We start from the raw sequence: 20,711 nt of genomic DNA, 5'->3' as shown, positions 1-20,711 counted from the left end.
AGGACCGAAGCACACTGCTGAGGGGAGCAGCGGGCGGCAGGAGAGGTCTGCGCGCCACGTGGGACCCTCCCTCAGGTGGCCGGGGCGCAGCCGGGGATCAAACCGGCGCTGCAGAGGCTGCAGAGGCTGCAGGCAGCTTCACAGCCCAGCGCTCAACCGCTACGCCACCAGGGGAGGCCCGGTAATAGTGCCCCTTTAACATTAACTTATGTTTCATAACTAAGATACAATTTTGTATTATATTAACTACAGTGCTAGACCAGTGGAATTTCAAAAGTGTAATGTAACTATGGGTTTAAGACAGAGAAGAAAGATAGAAACAAGAGCTACTACTTAAAAACTGTTATTTTTTTCAATAATTAATTTGATAACTTTTTTTTTGCAGTATAAATTTTTTTTTATAAAGATTTATTTATTTATTTATTTATACAAGCACTGGGGTACAGTCAGAAGCATGGGAGGGTGAAAGAATTCACCAGAGCCAGAGCGGGGAACAGAACAGGCAGACTGACAAAGTACACTGCAGTGGGCAGCAGGAGAGCAGTGGGCAGTGGGCCAGCAGGAACAGTGGGCAGGGGAGAGGTCTGCGCACCATGCAGGACCCTCGCCCGGCGGCTGGGGATCGAACCAGCGCTGCAGAGGCTGCTGGCAGCTTTGCAACCCAGCACTCAACCACTGTGCCACGGGAAAGGCCCTGTAAATTTTTTTTTTAATGGTGGTGCCATTGTTTATCTTCTGATTTAAATAATGGTAGGAGTTAAAACATCCTTCTGGTGGAGAATCTTATATAAGGTAATGCAGCATATATGATTCATAAATATATCCATTAAATATCAACACTGTTAGTAGGGCTTTCCTTGGTTAATTGTTGTGGAAACAGGTGGTCTTGCTAATAATATTCACCGTCTAGAAGCCAGCTGCTATTCCAATTAGTATAATTATTAGTGGAATTTCTGAAAGTAGTAAGTACAGTGACAATTAAGTATAATATCCTGAATGTCATCCATAACAAGCAGACATAGGTGTCTGTTGTCAGTAACCTTGTAAGCTAAAGAATATGTGAATGGGAGACTTGGCAATGAATTTAGGAAGACTGACTTTTATGTTAGTAAAGGAGCAGGTATGAGAATAACATGGGCTTTGTCAGGAGACCTGAGTTCTTCTGGTCTGGGTTCAGCCACATCACAGCAGAGCATTCAGGGTATGGACTTGAGCTCCGTGCTGGAGTTGCTTGTCTTGTCTGCTCAGGAGCCCTCACAGAGTTGTTGAAAATCACGAAATAAGTGCTTCATAAATTGGCTGGCCCTCTGGATGGTGGTTTTTCTAAAACAGGTAGAGGAGCAGGGCTGGGGAAAGAAAGATTGTTCTTTTGTTCTCCCAGAGGTTGCCAGCATAGCTCTATTTCCTTGTCTGTCTTGAGTTGGTGGAAGGAGGCAGGAGTCCTGGTCTGTGGCTTAATATCTTTGCATTTGTTCTGGTGGCAGCAATCAATCTAGGGGCTGTCCATATGCACAGAAATCTTTTTTTTTTTTTTTTTAAACAGTCTGATTCATTTTCTCTGTCAGGCCTGTTCTTGGGCTATGTTCAGGAACAAATCCTGCTTGTTGATGAGCTGTCTTCATGTCTGTTTACAAAAAGTCCTAGTGTTTCCTTCAGCTTATAACAGATTCAGGCAGTGTTTGAAGCCTGTCTTTCCCATGATTTAGATTTCTTCTTTTTTCTTCCCGTCTAGGTTCTGCATCTCCAATGGATACTGAGGGGTTTGGCGAGCTTCTTCAGCAGGCTGAACAGCTTGCTGCTGAGACTGAGGGCATCTCAGAGCTTCCCCATGTGGAACGGAACCTACAGGAGATCCAGCAGGCGGGAGAGCGCCTGCGTTCCCGTACCCTCACGCGCACATCCCAGGAGACAGCAGATGTCAAGGCGTGAGTACTGGTGGGGAGGCAGCACCGGTACTGGGTGGCTCAGGGGCAGGATCTGTTTCTTCTTTCCTGCCTTGAATTTGGGTGCAGTTCTATAAATGACAGACACAAACCAGATTCTCGGGAACTCAGAGGTTTGTGAATGGATCTGCAGCCTCGCCTTATTTCCCTGATTCTTGAGTTTTCCAGCCTTTGTCTGATCAAAGTATGAGCCCATACCACAGACAGAGATCAGGGTGGGGCAGAAGAGCTTTGTCACAGTCATTCCTGGTTGGGTTCACTGACTGTTGGGTTTTAAATTCCTCTCATAAGTAGATTAGTAAATGGAGGCCACGCAGATAGGTGTTCCCTTCAAAGCCAGAGAGTGTTCAGCACTGAGCAAAGTTTTAAGATCATTTGGATGACATTAATGAGCACTGACGAGAAGCTGGCCATCCAAATGAGGAGTGCTTCTGTCTGCTTATTGCCAGTGACCCCAGAGGCTGCTTCTGAAAGGCCTTGGAAATGCAGTGCCTGCCAGTTGATTGTAGAGCAGGAAAATGGGTGAGCCCCAAGAGCGTGCAGCTGGAGAAAAGTGCTGACCAGCTCTGCGACCCGTGGCAGCTGCTGCCCCCCAGCATCAATTGAGCTGTTGATTCCACAAACATGTGCTTGGGGTCTCCACTGTGCCAGGCCTGGGCCCTCTCTGGGACTACAATCTGAATCAGACATTGCCCTTATCCCTAAGGAGCTTATAATCTGGAGAGGCAGAAACAGAAGCCTTGTACTTTTCATAAGAAATGTGATTTACTGATTAGTTTGCATCAGAAACTTGGCTGGACTTAAAATTTTGCTTAAACCTTCCAACTAACATTAGAACTGTTTTCTTCATATTACAGTTGGACAGCTAAGGCTCAGAGAGGGCAAATGACTCTTTAAGGTCACACAGTTGGCAAGCAGTGAGCCAAGAGTCATACCCAACAATCTGACTCCTTTAGCCCTATTAGGAGGGCCATGGGAGAATGGAGGGGAACTGCTATTTGTGCCCTAGTGGCTCTCGAAAGTTACTAAAATTCTGGGCCTTCTGGTGGCAGGAATTAAAGTCTCAGTGCTATCCACGTGGTGCAGCAGACCTCGCCTGTCTCGCCTGCTGCTCCTCTCAGCAGTGTATTTCAGTCAGTCTGCCTGTCTGTTCCCCACTCTGTCTCTGGTGAATCCTCTCACCCCTGCACCTCTGATCTACACCCCAGTTCTTTTGTTTAAGATTTTTATTTATACATACAAAAGCTGGGGTACAGGCCAGAGATGCGGAGTGTGAGAGTATTCACCAGAGACAGAGCAGGGAACAGAACAGGCAGACTGAGTGAAATACACTGCTGAGGGGAGAGTGGGCACGATAGGAGAGGTCTGCTGCGCCATGTGGGTTGCTCCCTGGCTGGCCGGGGATTGAACTCGTGCTGCAGAGGCTGCAGATTGCTTCATAGTGCGATGCTTAACCCCTTGAGGCACCAGAGAGGCCCCTACACCCCACTTCTTGTATGCATAAAGAAACAAAATAAATCTTTAAAAAATAAACAAATCTACTAAAATTCTGTATGGAACGTTGTCAGTCATCTTTGCAGTCTTCGATCCTTGATATTAATGTGGGGACATTGTTTTGCATACTTAATACATGTCACAGAGATGAGGATGCATCCTTCTCCCAACTAATCTTAATAGCTGAAAGATTTGGCTGCTCTGCTGAGTCAGTAAGGATATTGTGGAAATTGTTCTACAGGCCACCACAGATTTTTACTTTTTTAAAATATTGGTTAATTTTGGTTCTGACGGTATTGGTTAAGGCAAGTCAGAGGAACACTGGCTGGACGGGCTTTTTTGCTATCCGGACTTGAAGCTAATTGCCACCAACTGGTCCCCGCTATTCCCAATACTCAACCAACCTTTAGACATTTCTGCTGCTGTGCTCTCCCTGCTGGCTTCTTTCTGCTCCTCCTGGTTGCCTTCAGTCACCCCCAGACTTGAACATACAGGCTCTGTGCTTGTGTGCAAAGATGCTGCTGGAGTGAAAGGGCTGTGATGCCAGCTGAGTTGCTATAGTTATAATTTAATTGCATCAGCTATACAGCTTATTAAGAGCAAAAAAGGGAAAATGTTTTCTTGGTAACAATTATCATTCAGACTCTCTTTCTTGTAAATTTCCATTCTTCCTCATCTCTTTCTACCTTAAATTTATTATTTTTGGGTGGAGGAAGTTGAAACATTGAAAGAATAGGGTGGGGCAGGTGCTTAAAAAGAAATCAAAGAACTAATGACTGTATTTTTCCATCTTCTCAATAGACAGAGACATAAAGTGTGATGTGAATATTTTAGTACAGGATGAGGGCAGAAGAGAGAACTGAGTAGGAAAAATTTTCTTACATGAAATAAATTTTTAAAGAAAATTCTGTCTTTAAGATTAGATTGCAGATTTAAGATGGAATTGTGCTGAATTCTTCTGTTTGAAATATACTTTGTTGGATTTCTCATTTTAGGGAACAGACTTGGTAGCTTTTTTGCATGTGTGTTTGATATTTTTAAATTGTTAAATTTCTTCACACATAAAGAAAAATATGTATAACACATATAAAGGTGTAAATCAGGGTTTGGCAGACTCCGACCCCTTAGCCAAATCCAGGGAGCTGCCTGTTAAAGTTTTATTGAATGCAGCCACACATATTTGTTTATATATTGTCTATGCTGCTTTTTTGCTACAATAGCAGAGTTGAGTAGTTATGCTAGAGACTGTATTGCCTGCAAAACCTGAAATATTTACTGTCTGCCTTTTACCCAGTAAGTTTGCTGACTCCTGCTGTAAATAATAATACACTGAACGAGTACTCTGGTGTGTATCGCACAGTTTAGATAATATTATCAGTGTCTGTGAAGTCCTTGGGTGCTCATCATTGCTTGCATCCCCCCCTCTTTTCCCACCTGAGATGCCTCAGTGGATTTTTCCATTCAAACTCTGAAGGCAAACAAAGTAGAGGGATATAAAGAAAAAGCCAGCAATCATGTTCTCTCCCTAACTTTATCTTCCAAGGTAACCAGGGTTTAATGTGCTTAGTCTTTCACACTTTTCTCCATGTTCATGCAAAGTATATGCAAACATTTATTTGTCCAACGTCACACAGCAGATGACACTTTACTTGTAACGTATCTTTCTAAGTACTTTCTATTCACTAGCACTGCCATGTTTTATATACTTTACATGACGTATATATTCTCTCCTTAAAATAACCCCGTGAAATAAGTGTAATTATCTCCATTTTGTAATTAAGGAAGGCCAGATATCAAGTGACCGAATCAGAATTCAAATGCAGCTTGGTCAGTAAGAATCCCCCACATTTGTATGGCACTTTTCAGTTCCAAAGGATTGGCCTAGGTGTTCTTGTGACAAGTCTTCAAGCCTAAGAGGTGGGAGAGGAAGGGATTTTTTCCTGTATATAACGGAGAAGAAAAATGAAGCTTGGCAAAGTGATGTGTCCAAAGTGATGCGTCCCCTCTTTGTGGCCTTCTGTGCAGGAGAATGTGCCTGGCTAAAGGAAACCAAGGCAGGAGCATTTCTGATATATCCTTTACCTATAAAACTATGCCTCCCCGAGATTCCCTACCTCCTTCATCAGTCCTCCGTTTCTTTCCCCCATCATGGCTTTTGCACACACATTGCACTGTGCAGTTCCTGCAGCCACCACCTACTTATATGATCTTCTCTTCCAATAATTCTAATAACCAAGGTTCTCAACCTTGGTACTCCTTAAAATTGCTGGGCACTGGTGTATTCACATATCACTGGCAGAGGTATAGTGCCTGTGGGATAGATTTTGACAATATCTAGTGAATGTACCAGTGGTTCCACTTTGGAGGATTTATCCCAGATATGCACTGGCAAAAGTACAAAAGAATATATGCACAAGGATTGTCTTTGCAGCAATATTCGTAGTAGCGAAAATTGGAAACAACTTAACATTTCATCAGTAGAGACTGGTTGAATAAGAGTAGCATATCCATATGGAGAAAAATGAAGATATATACTACCATATAAATTATATAATTCTAATTCTAGTTTTGATTCCGGGGCATACTATTAAGTAAAAAATGCAAGGTGAAGAAGAGCATATAGTATTCTCTCATTTATTTAAGATAGTAGGTGACGGCCTCCCTGGTGATGCTAGGGGTTAAGATGCAACCTATGAAGCTAGCCGCAACAACTGCAGCACTATCCACTGCAGTTGGATCCCCGGCCAGGGAGCTACCCACATGCACAGCAGACCTCTCCTGACTCACCTGCTGCTCCCCTCAGCAGTGTATTTCAGTCAGTCTGCTTGTTCTGTTCCCCACTCTGTCTCCGGTGAATCCTTTAACCCCCCCACACACACCTCTTGTACCCCAGTTCTTGTATACATAAATCAATAAATTTTTGAAAAAAAAAGATAGTAGGTGAAAAACTGCCTATGTTCATGAATCAGAAGACTTAACATTATTGTTAATATACCCCAAACTGATCAATGGATTCCATGCAAACCCTATCAGAATACCAGCTGACTTTTTGCAGAAATTGACGAGTTGATCCATAATTCCACATGGAAATGCAGGAGACTTAGAATGGCCAAAATCTGTAAAAAGCAGAAGAAAGGAAGAAGATTCAGACTTCTAATTTCACAATTTACTACAAAGCTATAGTAACCAAGACTATGTGGTACTGGCATAAGGAAAGACATATAAATCAATTGAATAGAATTATGAGTCCAGAAATAAACTCATGTGTCTGTGATCAGTTGATTTTTAACAGGAGTGCCAAGTCCATTTAATGAGGAAATACTCTTTTCCAAAAGTGATGCTGAGACAGCTGGATATCTACATGCGAAAGAATGAACCTGGAAACCTACTTCAAGTTAACACCACATGGATCACAGGCCTAAATGTAAAGGGGTAAAACTTTAAAGCTCTCAGAAGAAAACATAGGCAGAGCTTTGTTAGGTATGACACCAAAAGCACAGGTGACAGAATCAATAATAAATAAATTGAACTTAATCAAAATTAAAAACTCATGCTTCAAAGGACACCATCAAGAAAGTGAGCCAGCAGTGTCAACTGTGGAGGGGGCCGAGCCTTGCCCTTCAGGACCATGCTGGCCGGGAGAATGGATGAGTGCAGTGGAGAGTGCATCACACTTGGGAAAAAGCGTGAATCACTCACTACTGGACCCGTACAAACTGGCCACTGACAAAAACAATCCCCATTTTTGTGACCACCTAGAGACTCATTACCTGAATGAACAAGTGAAATCCATCAAAGAATTGGGTGACCACGTAACCAACTTGTGCAAGATGGAGGCCCCTGAATCTGGCGTGGCAGAAGATCTCTTTTCTGCGAGAAAGTGACCAGAGCTAAGCTAAGCCTTCGGCTGCCTTCCCATAGCCAGGGGGGACACTTCTGGTCACCAAGGCAGTGCATGCATGTTGGGGTTACCTTTACTTTTTCTGTGAATTGTGCCAAAACATCTACTTAAATCTTTCATTTGTACCATTACTTCAAATAAAGTAATTTCGTGCCCATTTAAAAAAAAAAACAAAAGCAAAACTTTGTTAGTGGGATTTTTGTTACTGAATAATCATAATCCAAAAGCAACAATAAAAAAATCAACCGAATTCTCCTAAGTTTCTGTCTTCCAGGGAGTGTTCTAGATACGAATGAGAATTTGTGATTTTTTTTTTTTTTTGGCTTCCTATCCCTGACTCTTCATTGTTACATTGCCCCAGATGAGTAGAAATAAAGCCAGCTTTATCATTCCAGTTTCACTACAAAAACATTTGTTGGTCAGATAACAGGCTCTTGTTATTGAACTGGATAGCAGAGAGGGAAATGGCAGATGTTCTACACATGGTGGTTAGCTTTTGACAAGATGCCATGGAGAGCTGGCCTTAGATTTTGGTTTGACTTTACTTTGCAAATCAGTTGCTCTGGACTTCTAAACTAAAAGTTTAATTTAAACTAGTTTAAACTCAACTAAAAGTTTGGACACAGTTACTCCTGAAACTTCTAAAGTTTTGTGATTATATCTGTCTTTACAAAGGCTGTAAATACAGGATGGTGGCTAAGAATTTGTTCTCGAGCTGATGACCTGGCATTGACACTTCCTGGCCTTGTGACTTTGGACCTTAGTTCCTCCATCCAGAAATGAGGGTTGATAATAGCATCTATCTCATGGGCTTCTTTATTTTAAAGCGTTTGGAACAGTCTAGCCTGTCGTCATGGCCTGACTACTTCAGACCCGATTAGAATTCTGTGTCTTACTATGAAATGTAATAGTATGTCTTATTCCAGGTGATACACCTGTAGAAATAAAACCAGCTCTATTATTTCTATCCCATAACAGGGTATTAATGACCATATAAAAGTATCTGGGCAGTATTTATGAAGGTTTGCACAAAAAAGCGCTCTGCAGTATATTAAGAAGCATAGTAGATGTTTTAATCCTTCTTCTGTCTCTTTTCCCTGAATCCTCATGTAGGTCAGTTCTCCTTGGTTCTCGAGGACTTGACATATCCCACATCTCCCAGAGATTGGAGAGTCTGAGTGCAGCCACCACCTTTGAACCTCTTGAGCCTGTGAAGGATACAGACATCCAGGTAAGCTCAGCCAAGTGTCAGGACTGATACAGGTGGAACCCAGAGCTTGCAGCCAGGCTAGAGGCCTGGTCTTTTGTTGACCGGCTGATTTAGGAATTCCACATTTCTTTGTTAATTTTCTTCTTCCTCAGATAGTAAGAGAATGAGAGACTCAGGTTTAAAGGTATAGTGGGGAACATTGGGTTATTTTCAGAATGTTGCATGAGGCTAAGTTTAAGAAAGCAATTCCGACCTGCACTTTTTAGATGATTATAAATATGAGAATAGATTTCTTTTCCTTCCTTGGTCCAAAGCACAGACATTAGTTCTACATTTCTCTTGCTTTCTCTGCTGGAACGCAAATAATCTTACTATTCTTCTTCCACATTTCTTTTCTACATCTTGCCTGTATTGGTTGGCACAGAGGTAGAGTACTATTTCCTGAAACCTACTCATTGATTCTAAGAAGTATTTGGCTGCATCAGTGGCACCAGGAAATGGTCTAATAGAGCACTGCAGTCTCATTTAACCTAACATGCCACTGGCACAATTGATTGCTATTTTAATCTAATCAGAACTCTGTGTGTGTGTGTGTGTGTGTGTGTGTGTGCGCGCGCGCGCGCATGCGCGCGCACGTGCACACTCATTCATGCAGCAGAATTATTAAGGACAAAACTTGTGGTCTGTTTAATTTTGAGGAATTGTAACTCTGCATTTGAGTTAGAGGGAAGGGACAGTGGCATGCCATTTTTATTTTTGTTTTATCCTGAAATGAAAGGATAAAGCTCCTCCAAAGGCAAATCTTAGTACAAATGGGTTATTATTATGTTATTATTTGGGTATTTGAGTATCAATTTAAGTTAATACTCTCTGCGATCCTTCCCCAAAACTATTTTAACCCCTCTAATGGCCCCAATTCTGCATTTATTCCAAATCAGAAACCTAATATCCTGTACTTTTAAGTTGAGAGTTAAATAACTAGATACTCATTATTTTCTGTTACTGATGTATTCCAGACCGTGGAAATTCAGCTTTTCCAGTTTCATGCTTTTAGTTTTAGCTGTTCCCTCACCCCCCTTCTGTTTCAACTGCTTGATGCTTTCTATAAACAAAAACTTTTAACAGGAATGAAATGGGTGAATGGGATAGAGTACAATTAATTTGAGTAATCACCATATACTCCCTAGCAGTGTGGAAAGAAATGGCCCTTGTTGAAGTCTGAAGTTTGAGTGTTTTACTTTTTTTTTAAAGATTTTTATTTATTTATGTTTTTAAGAACTGGGGTTCACCAGAGACAGAGCAGGGAGCAGAACAGGCAGACTGACTGAAATACACTGCTGAGGGGAGCAGTGGGTGAGACAGGAGAGGTCTGCTGTGCCATGTGGGTAGCTCCCTGGCTGTCTGGGGAATCGAACTCGTGCTGCAGAGGCCTTGGTCATCTTTACACTGCTGTGCTTAACCCCTTGCACCACCAGGGAGGCCCAGTTTGAGCATTTTTAATGTTTAAAATGCCAAAGAAGTTTATTTTAAAAATTATCTGCTCTTTAAATTTTCTTTGTCATATTTGAGATCCTCAGCAACATTTAGTGATATACTTCATAAATTTCCACTCATGTGGTACTCCAGTTTTGCTTTGTGGTATTAATGACAAGTCTGTAAATGCATTGAGTCATAGTGATCATCTATTCTAACCTTCTGCTCAATGCAGGAACACTCTGCAACACCCCCATTAGATGGTTTCTTAGCAATACTTGCTCAGTCACATCAAAGAGAGCTTCCTAATTTGGAATGAACCTGAGTTATGTTTTTAGTCCTGTATCACTGGGAAATCTTTGAACTTTGAGGGAAAGGATGCTTCCATTTTAAAATTTTGCCCCTCAGATGTGTTTTTCTGAAATAGCTTCAGAAATGCAAAGTGGTCAATCCAAGATGACTTTTGATGAATTGGTCATCTGGACCTGAAGTAAAGATTTAGGACTTTAATAGTTTTATTTTTTTTTTAAGATTTTTATAAATTTATTTAATTTATTTATGAATATAAGAACTGGGGTATAGGCCAGAGGTGCGGGAGGTGAGAGGATTCACCAGAGACAGAATGGGGAGCAGAACAGGCGTATCCACTGAAATACATTGCTGAGGGGAGCAGATACGAGAGGTGGTCTGCTGCACCATGTGGGTCAGCTCCCAGGCTGGGGACCAAATTCAGTGGCTGGCAATAGTTTGATAGCACTGAGACTTTAACCCCATGTGCCACCAGGGAGGCCCACTTAATAGTTTTAAAAGGAATCCTCTATAACTTCTTCTTGCCCACAAAGGCTAAAAGGACAAAGCTTAACTTTTTTTTTTTTTTTAATAATTTGGTTTCCTTTCGTAGTTTTTTAAAGATTTATATATCTGTCCAAGCACTGGGGTACAGAGAATTCACCAGAGACAGAGCAGAGAGCAGAACAGGCAGAAGGACTGAAACTGAGAGGAGCAGTGAGAGGTCTGCCGTGCCATGTGGGAATTTCCCTAGCTGGCCGGGAATTGAACCTGCGCTGCAGAGACTTCTGCTGCTGGCTGGCAATCGAACAGGCACTGTGGACCACTTCACAGCGCTGCACTCAACCCGATGCACCACTGGGGAGGCCCCACAAAGCTTAACTTTTTTTTTTTTTAATAAATTTTATTTTTATATTCCCCATACAATTGCAACCCCCTTATTTTGACCCCAATCCCTCCCATCCCCGCCCCCCACCCCTCATAGAGTGTCTCTGGTTCATAGTTGTTTGTGGATTTTGATTTTCACTTTCTTATAGTTATTCATTTTCCTGGTCCCTTATTTAAGTTTTCTAGATTCCTGCTATGAGTGAGACCATCCGGTATTTTCCTTTTTCTTTCTGGCTTATTTCGCTGAGCATGATCCCTTCCAGTGCCATCCATGTTGCTGCAAATTGCATGTGTTTATCTTTTTTGAATGCTGAGTAATATTCCATGGTGTATATGTACCACATCTTCTTGATCCAGTCATCTATTTTTGGGCATTTGGGTTGTTTCCAAAGCAAAGCTTAACTTTTAAAGGGCTGGGGCTTTGGCTTGATCTGAGATGACTCTAGTTATTGATAGGGTTGGAAGTTTTAAGTTATGCTGTATGGCTCACTTGACCTATACTTAAACATCCCCTGCATACTGTAGAATCATGTTATTATTTGATTTTCTGTTTAGTCAAATATTAAGAGCCAAGGCAACTTTTGCCCTTAGCATGGAGTAGTCAGTCCTACTCTTGTTCTCATGATATGTTGGTTACTCAAGAAAAGTAAACTTGGACATTTTCAGTTATTTGTTTTTAGAAACATCAGATATGCTTTTTGATGGACATTTTTTCAGCTATTGTAACACCTTTATTGACAATATAGTTTTTTGATCTGAACAGGCCTAATGTATATTGATAACATGCAATGTAGTAATAAAGTACAAATTTATTCAAGTCAGTTATATTCTGGGCTTTCTTTCACTAGATGACATGTACATACCAAGAAGACTGTGCAGAAATAGTCTGAGTTGGCCATAAAAATGGGAGCTGCAATTTCTCAGCACTTGGCTGTAATAATTTGTTGTGGCAGGTCTAGGAATCAAATACAATAGGTTTGGCAATAATATTATTATTTATAAATTCATATTAGATTTCTAGGGTTACTACAACAAATTACCACAAAATTAGTGGCCTAAAATATTAGAACTATATTCCCTTACAGCACTAAAGGCCAGAACTTTGAAAAAGGAGGTTAAGTTTGGCTCTAGTGGAGAATCCTTTTCCAGTTGCTGGTGGGTCCTGGCATTCTTTGGTTTGTAGCTGCTTAGCTCCAGTGTCTGCCTACATCTTCACAGTGTCTGCCTACATCTTCACAGGTGTACGTCAGGTGTACCTTTCCTTTCTTTAATCAGGATACCAGACATTGGTTTTATGGCCCACCCTGCATCCTCTCGGATGATCTCATCTCGAGATCCTTAATTACCTTTACCTTGCAAAGACCCTATTTCCAAGTAAAAGTCACAGTCATAGGGACTAGAAGTTAGAACTTGGACATATCTCTTTTGGGTGGACACACTTCAACTTACTACACTTACAGTGTCAGAAAATTTAAAGCTGTAACTTAACTAATAAATGAAACATCTTCACACCTGTTACATGGTTGCATGAAGCATTGCTAGTTGTTCCAATAACTGCAAACCTGAACCAAGTACCTGATCTTATCCTCACCATTCTTTTTCTGGCCTTTGGGAAGTGAGGCTGGCTACCCACGTCTGATTTCACAGCTTGGTAGTGGTTACTCTCCAAACAGGTTAACATTCTGTAATGTGCTTGTGAGATTTCTGTAGAGCTGTTTTTCAATTAAAAAAAAAAAAATTGTTTCCTTTTTTAAAATATTGAATACCTAGTTTTAAAGGTAACTAACTATACAGGTAGGATGAAATTGTGATAATTTCTTGTAGTAGAAGGAGCCAGTGTGTGTGTATATCTATGTGGGTGGGTGTATATTTCTATTTTAGCCAACCAGGTACCAAAACCTTTTCTGTTTTCTCTTAAACCTTCACTTACTGCTTTGCTTTTGCTTTGCTTTTGCTTTGCTCTGCCCTCCCTTCCCCTCCCCTCCTCTTTTCCTTTTCTCTTTTACTTCTTTATGCATACAAGAACTGGGGTGTGGGCCAGAGGTATAGGAGTAAGAGGATTCACTAGAGACAGAATGGGGAACAGAAGAGGCAGATTTACTGAAATACACTGCTGAGGGCAGCAGCCAACGAGACAGGAGAAGTCTGCCATGCCATGTAGGTCAGCTCCCTGGCAGGCAGTCCAACTCATGCTGCAGTGGCTGGTGATATCTCTGAGGCTTTAACTCCTGTGCCACCAGGGAGGCTCTACTTACTGATTTTTTTTTCAATTGCATTTTTTTTTTTTGAAGATTTATTTATTTATGCAAGCACTGGGGTACAGGCCAGAGGCGTGGGAGGGCAAGAGAATTCACCAGAGACAGAGCAGGGAGCAGAACAGGCAGAAGGGCCAAATTACACTGCTGAGGGGAGCAGCGGGCGAGACAGGAGAGGTCTGCCCCACCAGCTTACTGCTTTTCTTTAGCCAAGATTAGCACCACTGAAATGTCCAAAACTGTTGATACTACCTCTTTCATAATCTTCTCAAATATCTCTTCCCCACTCTCCAAATGTAGTATTTGGTTTTACTGTTTAGGAAAGAAAACCAATATGACATTCTGAATGTTCTCCCACAAAGTAAACAAATTTAGATGTGTTGCTGGAATTAACTTGTAGCCAATTCAAATCTTAGATAAGTGAAAATGCAGCCCCTTATAACAAAAAAACCAAACAACCCTCTACTATGAAGATCTTCATAATCTACCTAAATTACCAGATGAAGATCTGTGCTAATACAATAAAGAGAAAAAGGAAGCCTTAACCAGAGGAAAATAGAACTAAGAAAATTAGAGCTGGAAACTGATCTGTCACATATAACAGTAGTAGTGCAATAATAGTTGACTTGTTAAAAACTTATTTTGCTTATGACACTGTAGTGCTTATAAAATATCCATTATTTCCTTTTTCTGTCCTTGGAAATGTAGAGTATGTTAAGACCACTCTTAGCTTATCTTTTAAATAATTGGAGAAAAAAATGAAATGACTTTGGTAAGTATAAAAATGAATCACTGGTGGCGTAACCCCATCTCACCTAAATTGTTATTTTCATGGTTTATCTTTTAATTTTATACCTTCAGACTTAAGATACTGCTGCTTAAATGGAGCTATATGTAATAGCTAAGAGGAAAACTAGTTATATTCCTTGCTAATTGTGTGTTTGTAGTACTGGCAAGTTGTTGATAGGGAATTGGTTCCAGAAATTCTGTGGCAGTTTGTTGGAAAGAGGGTCAGGCTTGCCTGGAATGATTAGTGTGCTAATAGCAGCTCTTCAGGAATATTACTGCAAACTATTAATATTGAGGAAAAATGCATTAAGCTTTCCCTGTAGTTCCCATTAAGCTTTCACTTCAGTTGAAGTGAAGTACAGCCTGAATGGCTGAACAGAGTCTTAATTCTGGGAGTATCTTTAAAGAAATGCAGTTGTTATTTTTTTATATATATAAATTTTATTTTTGTATTCCCCATACAATTGTAACCCCCTTATTTTGACCCCAAATCCTCCCCTCCCGTCCCCCATAGAGTATCTCTGGTTCATAGTTGTTTGTTGATTTTGATTTTCACTTTCTTATAGTTATTCATTTTTCTGGTCCCTTATTTAAGTTTTCTAGATTCCTGCTATGAGTGAGACCATCCGGTATTTTTCTTTTTCTTTCTGTTATTTTCATCTTTTTCCAGAAATTGAAACTGCTAAGTATAAGTACCAAGGAGAGGTCTTACCAGAGCTGCTTTAGAAAATTTAAGGAAGAGAGGAGGTTCATTCTTAAGCGTTCCATCTATTTGTGTGTTGATTTGTGTAACAATTCTGAGATACAGTTTAAGTAGGCAAAACATAGCTACCTTTCTGTTGTTCCTGCTCTTAATGTGCTTGAACAAACTTTTGTGATCTAACCTAAATTGGATGATTAGAGATTTTGAACTGATAGGAGTCAAACTGCTTTAACTGTTTTCACATACAATGAAAATATAAGAGACCTTGGGCCCATCATAACAGTATGAGGGTTTTTGGTTAAGCATTTTTTATTGACCTCTTTTATTGCCCCTAAGAGTCAACAGGAAGTTCATGGCAACTTTTCTTGTGAGTTTTTAGAGAACGTTAGTGAATATTTGACTCTGGTCCCTTCTCAGCTTATCATACTGACTATCCTGGACTTAAAATAACTTATAGTTAATGTTCTTGGGTTCACTAGCAAATGATCCAATTCTTACTGGATCCAGAAACCCTTTCCTGGAACACGAGGTACATCTTAGGCCAAGATTCATTTGTTGTAGCTGAACTGTATGTGGAAAGACACACATCTCACTGCCCTGATTCTTGTTCAGGGCAGTAGTGGTGCCAGGCTTTGTCTCTTGTATGAATACGGCGATTCCATCTCACCCACACTCAGTAAACATATTTTTTTGTTCCTTGTCATTAAGCCCTGACTCAATGTAAATCTCAGAGCTGGTGAAAACCAATAAACAGGTACAAAGAAAAATAGTGTCTTCACAGAGGCAGGTTAATGTGCCATCCCGTTTTGTGTTTATAATTAGGTAGTCTAATGCTGATTGCTCTGGTAAGTACTGAAATGATTTAATTTTTCTGCCTATCGGTGATAAGGGAAAAGGTAGGCATTGTGTTCCAGTGGCAAAATATACAAGTACATTAAATGTCCTGTGAATGGAATTAAAAATGGTAACTTTGGAATAAAAATGGGTGTTAAAGGCATTGTCTCTGGGAAATGTGAAAAACTGCTTTCATGTGAGCCAAGGATATAAAATTTCAGCCTTTTTACTTACCCATTCACACTTACTCCTGAATGCAGGGCTTTCAGACAAGCAAGTAAATGGATGCTGAATGCATTCTGAGCAAGCAGGAAATGACAGGCTTTTTTGTCTTCCCAGAGGTTTCTTACATCCTGTAGTGAGCAAGGGAATATCAATTACCAACTTAAAGAAGAAAGAAGTTGGAAGGATTCTGTAAAGAGTATTTTGGAAGAAGCCAGGGCTAAAATATTTATCTAACAATTTAATAGAACACTTCAAAATGGGCCAGACCTTTGCACCTTTGAACTGGAGTTGAGTCGCCCCTCCTTCCCACCCTCCCTCACGAACCTCTCTTAACCTGCCAATATGTATTGATGCCCTTGTGCTCTGAGATGGGGAATGTATATTATCATCTTTGGTCTTGTGTCTCTAAATTGCTTGGTGTCAGGAACCAGAAGTGGGCACGTCTTTTTATCTGCTGAACTATTTGATAATTGGAGTGGAGTGATTTCGATGAACGTTAAAACCTCATCAGATATTGAATGCATTACTGTGGACTGTCCATCATTCTCAGATGGCAGCCCTTTACCCGATGGGCCACTTTGATGTGCTGCCATTGTGCCTTGGGATCTCTTATTTCTAATTTTTGGCATGTTTGATCTGAAGCTTTTCAGACCTGCAGCCTGATGTGGCTCCTTCGCCTGGTGGTGATTGCAAAGTATGGTTCCTCAATTAGCACAACCTGGCACCCTGGATCCTGCTACCTCCTCTACAAATACAATTTGAAGAAACTGAGAGAGGGGCTCAATTAGGGATAACTCTTGGTTTTGCTTTTCTTTTTTTTTTTTTTTTTTTTGTTTGTTGGGGACCCAGAAAAGAAACTGGGGAGAGGGGTAGAATGGCAATATTCTTTAAGGTCTGAGGTCACTAAGACCTGTGCTTAAATTTTTGTGTGTGTGCAGAGCTCTCAGAACCAGTGTGTGTGTTTCTTTCTTTCAAAGCATTTCCCTTTGCACAAATGGTTGGCTTCCATTTGCACTTCGGATATGGAAAGGTTGAGTGAGTCCCCCAAGCTTCTTAGGTAGCTGGCAGCTGAGCTGAGACTAAGGTCTTAGGTCTGACAGCCCCTGGTCTGTAAAACTAAAGATCAGCAGCCGTGCACATGCCACTTTAATTATCCTGGAGGACAGAAGGGCAAGTCCTTGCTTCTCGCCATGGAGTGGCTGTGAGGCTGAGATGCCATCAGCAAAATCCTGCCTGTGCTTTTCAGAAAACCGCAGCGCTCGAAGCACTGCAGCAGAATCTGCTGAGCAGGGCTGGGCGTGACACAGCTTCCAAGAAATTGTACAGAAAATGCCTGGTCTTATTAAAAAACACACAACTAGAACTGGGTTATTTGATTAATTTACAAAACGGGAGGATTAGGTCAGCAGACTGTAAAATGGGAGTGGATTTACTGGCTGATTTTTATTACTATCTGATTTGGTGAATTTTTTGAAAGTTGTGAGCAAAGGATAAGAGGGAAAGTTTCCTCCACTCCCTTTTATTTAAAAAAAAATTTTTTTTCTATAGTTTAAAAAGCTTAGGGACAGGTAAAAACAGTCATTGAAAGCTTTCTGTGTGCTTGATTTGTTCAAGATAGCAAAATACTCCAGTGTGACATTGTCTGGTAGTACTTTCTCCTCTCTTTTAGGTTCTCTCTTATCCACAATACCTATCAGTCCATTTCAGCAGTACCAGTCTCTAAATGTGTAGGGTCTTCTGGATCCTTGAAAGTATGGTCCTTCGCAGTAGCCCCTTATTCTCTCTGAGACTCCAGATGTCAACATCTCAGTTGTTGAAGGGGAATTATAGGCGGGTGGTGTTCATTCAAAGGGTGCTTATTGAATCAGTGCTTCTCAAACAAGTTGTTTTTTTGTCTCCCAATTTGTCTCAGACTGAGAGATGCTTTGATAAAATACAGTAAAAATGAATTAGAAAAAAATTAAAACCATGCAAAATCTGTGCTCTAGTTTTTTTTTTTATTAGACTCAGTAAACATAAAATTACTTTCAGATTGCTAAAAACATTTCTTTAAAAAAATTATTTTATTTATTTATGCATACAAGAACTGCTGGGGTATAGGGCAGAGGTGAGAGGATTCACCAGAGACAGAGTGGGGAACAGAACAGGCAGATCTACTAAAATGCACTGCTGAGGGGAGCAGCGGGGAGACAGGAGAGGTCTGCTGTGCCATGTGGGTCAGCTCCCTGGCTGGGATCGAAGTCATGCCTCAGTGGCGGGCGATAGCTTCGCAGTGCTGAGACTTAACCCCTGTGCCACCAGGGAGGCCCAGATTGCTACAAACATTTCTAAATGCTTATTCTCAGTTTTTGTCCTTATTTTCTGCAGACTGAGAATAAGCCTTTTGCAGACTGGCCTTCCTCCAACAGTACTTTCAGGAGCACTAATTTGAATAGTTGTGTTTTTTTCCTCCCCTCTTTTCTTTCTGCTCCCTTCCTTCTCTTCCTTAGCTTGCTTCCTTTTTTTTCTTTTTTGTTTAGCTTAATTGTCCTACAACGTGGTAAGTTTGAACTCCTGTCTTATGTTTTACCCTTCTAAAAATCAGGGAGGCAAAGCTAATGTTTGTTGAACATTTATTATGTCCAGAACCTGTACTAAGCAATTTTCTGGGTTTCCTCATTCACTCTTTCCTGTAACCCTCTCAGACAGATCCTATTATCATTAACCCCATTTCACTGATGAGGAACCCAAGGCCTGCAGAGGCTAGGGGTGCCTTCCTACAACTCTTCCTGTTGGTTTGAGCTCAGCACTGAGCCCTTAATCCCACAGGTTTTAAATTTCAGTTGTAGACCAAGACTGTTTTTGGGAAAGGGGTGAATTTCCAGGAGATGTATTTGAATGAGCAAAGTAGTGGAAGTGTGAAATAGACATACATAATTGATTGCTCATTTAGAGCAAAATAAAGAGTAGAAAACCCATCGTGCCAGAGAACGATGTGCCAGCTTTTGAATCGATTTGGTGGGCATTACTCTTACTAATATAATTGTAGTAGTAAACTAAAGTTGATTGAGGGAGAAGCTAGGACATACTTGATACAAACTCCTGCTAGTTTTTGGTGGGGAGGAGGGGAGATGAATTTTGCAGGAAGGCCAAACCTACTTCACCATTTATCTCCAGGTGCTTACTTTTTTCCCATAGTTTTCTGCTTGCTGAGCTGTCAGTGTAATTTACTATCTAAAGCACAGCCTATTATTTCTCAGGTTTGCTGCCCTACAGGTACACTGTAAAGGATTTCTGTGAAATTCTGGAGCAGCTTTTAGTTTTGAAATACCAAGGCTTTATGCTTGTGAAAGTAGATTGTGTTCAGCTTCTTGCTTGATCATCTTTGTTTTGTTTTGCTTCTGAAGCCAAACTTGAGCTAGAAGGATGATGCTTAAAGCAATTTAAAGGGCACATCAAATTTTTACTGTAATCCTAAACTATTGATTGTTGACTTATTTGTAGGTTTAATGCAGACCCATTTCCTTACTTAGCGTCTGACTGGCCATTAAGCCCTGGCAGTGTGCCGGAATGTGGAAATCTTGCATCTTATAATAAGATTTGGCTGTCTAAGGGTATTATGTATGTTTGGTTTTTAAAGATACATACAAGGCCCTCAACTTTGTGTTTGTACTCCAGAATAAAGAAAATAATTTCTCTAGAGCAAAATTATTCATTTTCAGGAGATAGCATGAAAGTGAGGAGTTGACATGAAGTCATGTAAATTAGTGCCCTTTGTACTAAGTGGCCCTTTTAAATGAAGACAAACAACAGGACAGAATCAGAAGAGAAGACCATGCAGGGAACTGAAAAGGTGAGGCGGTGAGCATTTCACAGTAGGCCACCATTAAACACTCCCATTTAAGTGCTCTCAGCATTTGCCATGTGCCATTCTCCTAGTGTGGAGCTGAAATGAGAATCTGGCCGAGGCACGGGTACAGTGTCATGTGTCCTGATTACAGAGGGAGCCGGGCTCAGAGAGTGGGAGGAGAAGTAATAATTGGTTGCAAGAGACTGTTATCCTCTTTTACAACCTGGGTATCTTTTGACTAGAATAGAGGTTGAACCCTCACCTCTTGAGTGAGCACTGATGGAAAGATGACAAAGAAACATGAAAGTAGAGATTTTGACTGTGTTAATGAGGACTGCATGACTTCATAAGGGAAAATTCACTTTTCCCCTAATTATAGAAAGTAAGGCTTGTATCATTCAGAGAATTGGGAAATGACGCCATATTGTACTTCCTTGACTGTTGTATGGCCCCTCGAAGTTGTCAGAACAGCCACCCTTTGGGGAGTATTGAGTTTTATGGCTGGCTGTCATCTGGAGTAGTTGCTGCTGATGGGAATATATGTTTCTTTTCTTCCTGTCACTGTTAGCTGTGAGATGGTGGCTGTGAGATTGGCTCCTGCCGCCTGGCAGCATGTACCCACCCGCCCAGGCTGTCTCTTGAATGGAGAATGAGCACAGTCTGGGTGTGCCGTTGCACTTGGCCCAGTGGAGAGACTGGTTTGGTTTTCTTGGTGCTAATTTGATATTGAGGGTCTTAAAAGTTTTCTGTTTATAGCAACTGGGGTTTGGAGTGAGGCTGTTGAAACTTATTTGTCTTTTGAGGAGTTATTATACATTAAAGCCAAATTCTACATAGAGGGCTTGATGGGGGAGAATGACCAGGGGAAGGGGTCTATTT

At 40.9% G+C, this 20,711-nt stretch overlaps 1 protein-coding gene across 5 annotated transcripts in view; it reads left to right on the top strand.

Moving 5' to 3' along the window:
* Positions 1 to 1,746: 1,746 nt before the first annotated feature.
* NUP93 (nucleoporin 93) overlaps positions 1,747 to 20,711 on the top strand; it is a gene marked incomplete at its 5' end in the record, with an annotated part of 87,503 nt that continues 68,538 nt past the window's right edge. For all 5 annotated transcript variants that reach the window (XM_084257809.1, XM_084257808.1, XM_084257807.1 and 2 more), the window contains 2 exons: positions 1,747 to 1,925; positions 8,452 to 8,569. In XM_084257809.1, coding sequence (XP_084113935.1) covers positions 1,747 to 1,925; positions 8,452 to 8,569 — 297 coding nt within the window. The remainder of the gene's footprint in view (positions 1,926 to 8,451; positions 8,570 to 20,711) is intronic.

This window comes from Talpa europaea (assembly GCF_964194135.1).
Source record: "Talpa europaea genome assembly, chromosome: 16".
Lineage (NCBI taxonomy): Eukaryota > Metazoa > Chordata > Mammalia > Eulipotyphla > Talpidae > Talpa > Talpa europaea.
Note: the sequence above shows the minus strand (reverse complement) of the source record. Positions and strands in the feature narration are given on the sequence as shown.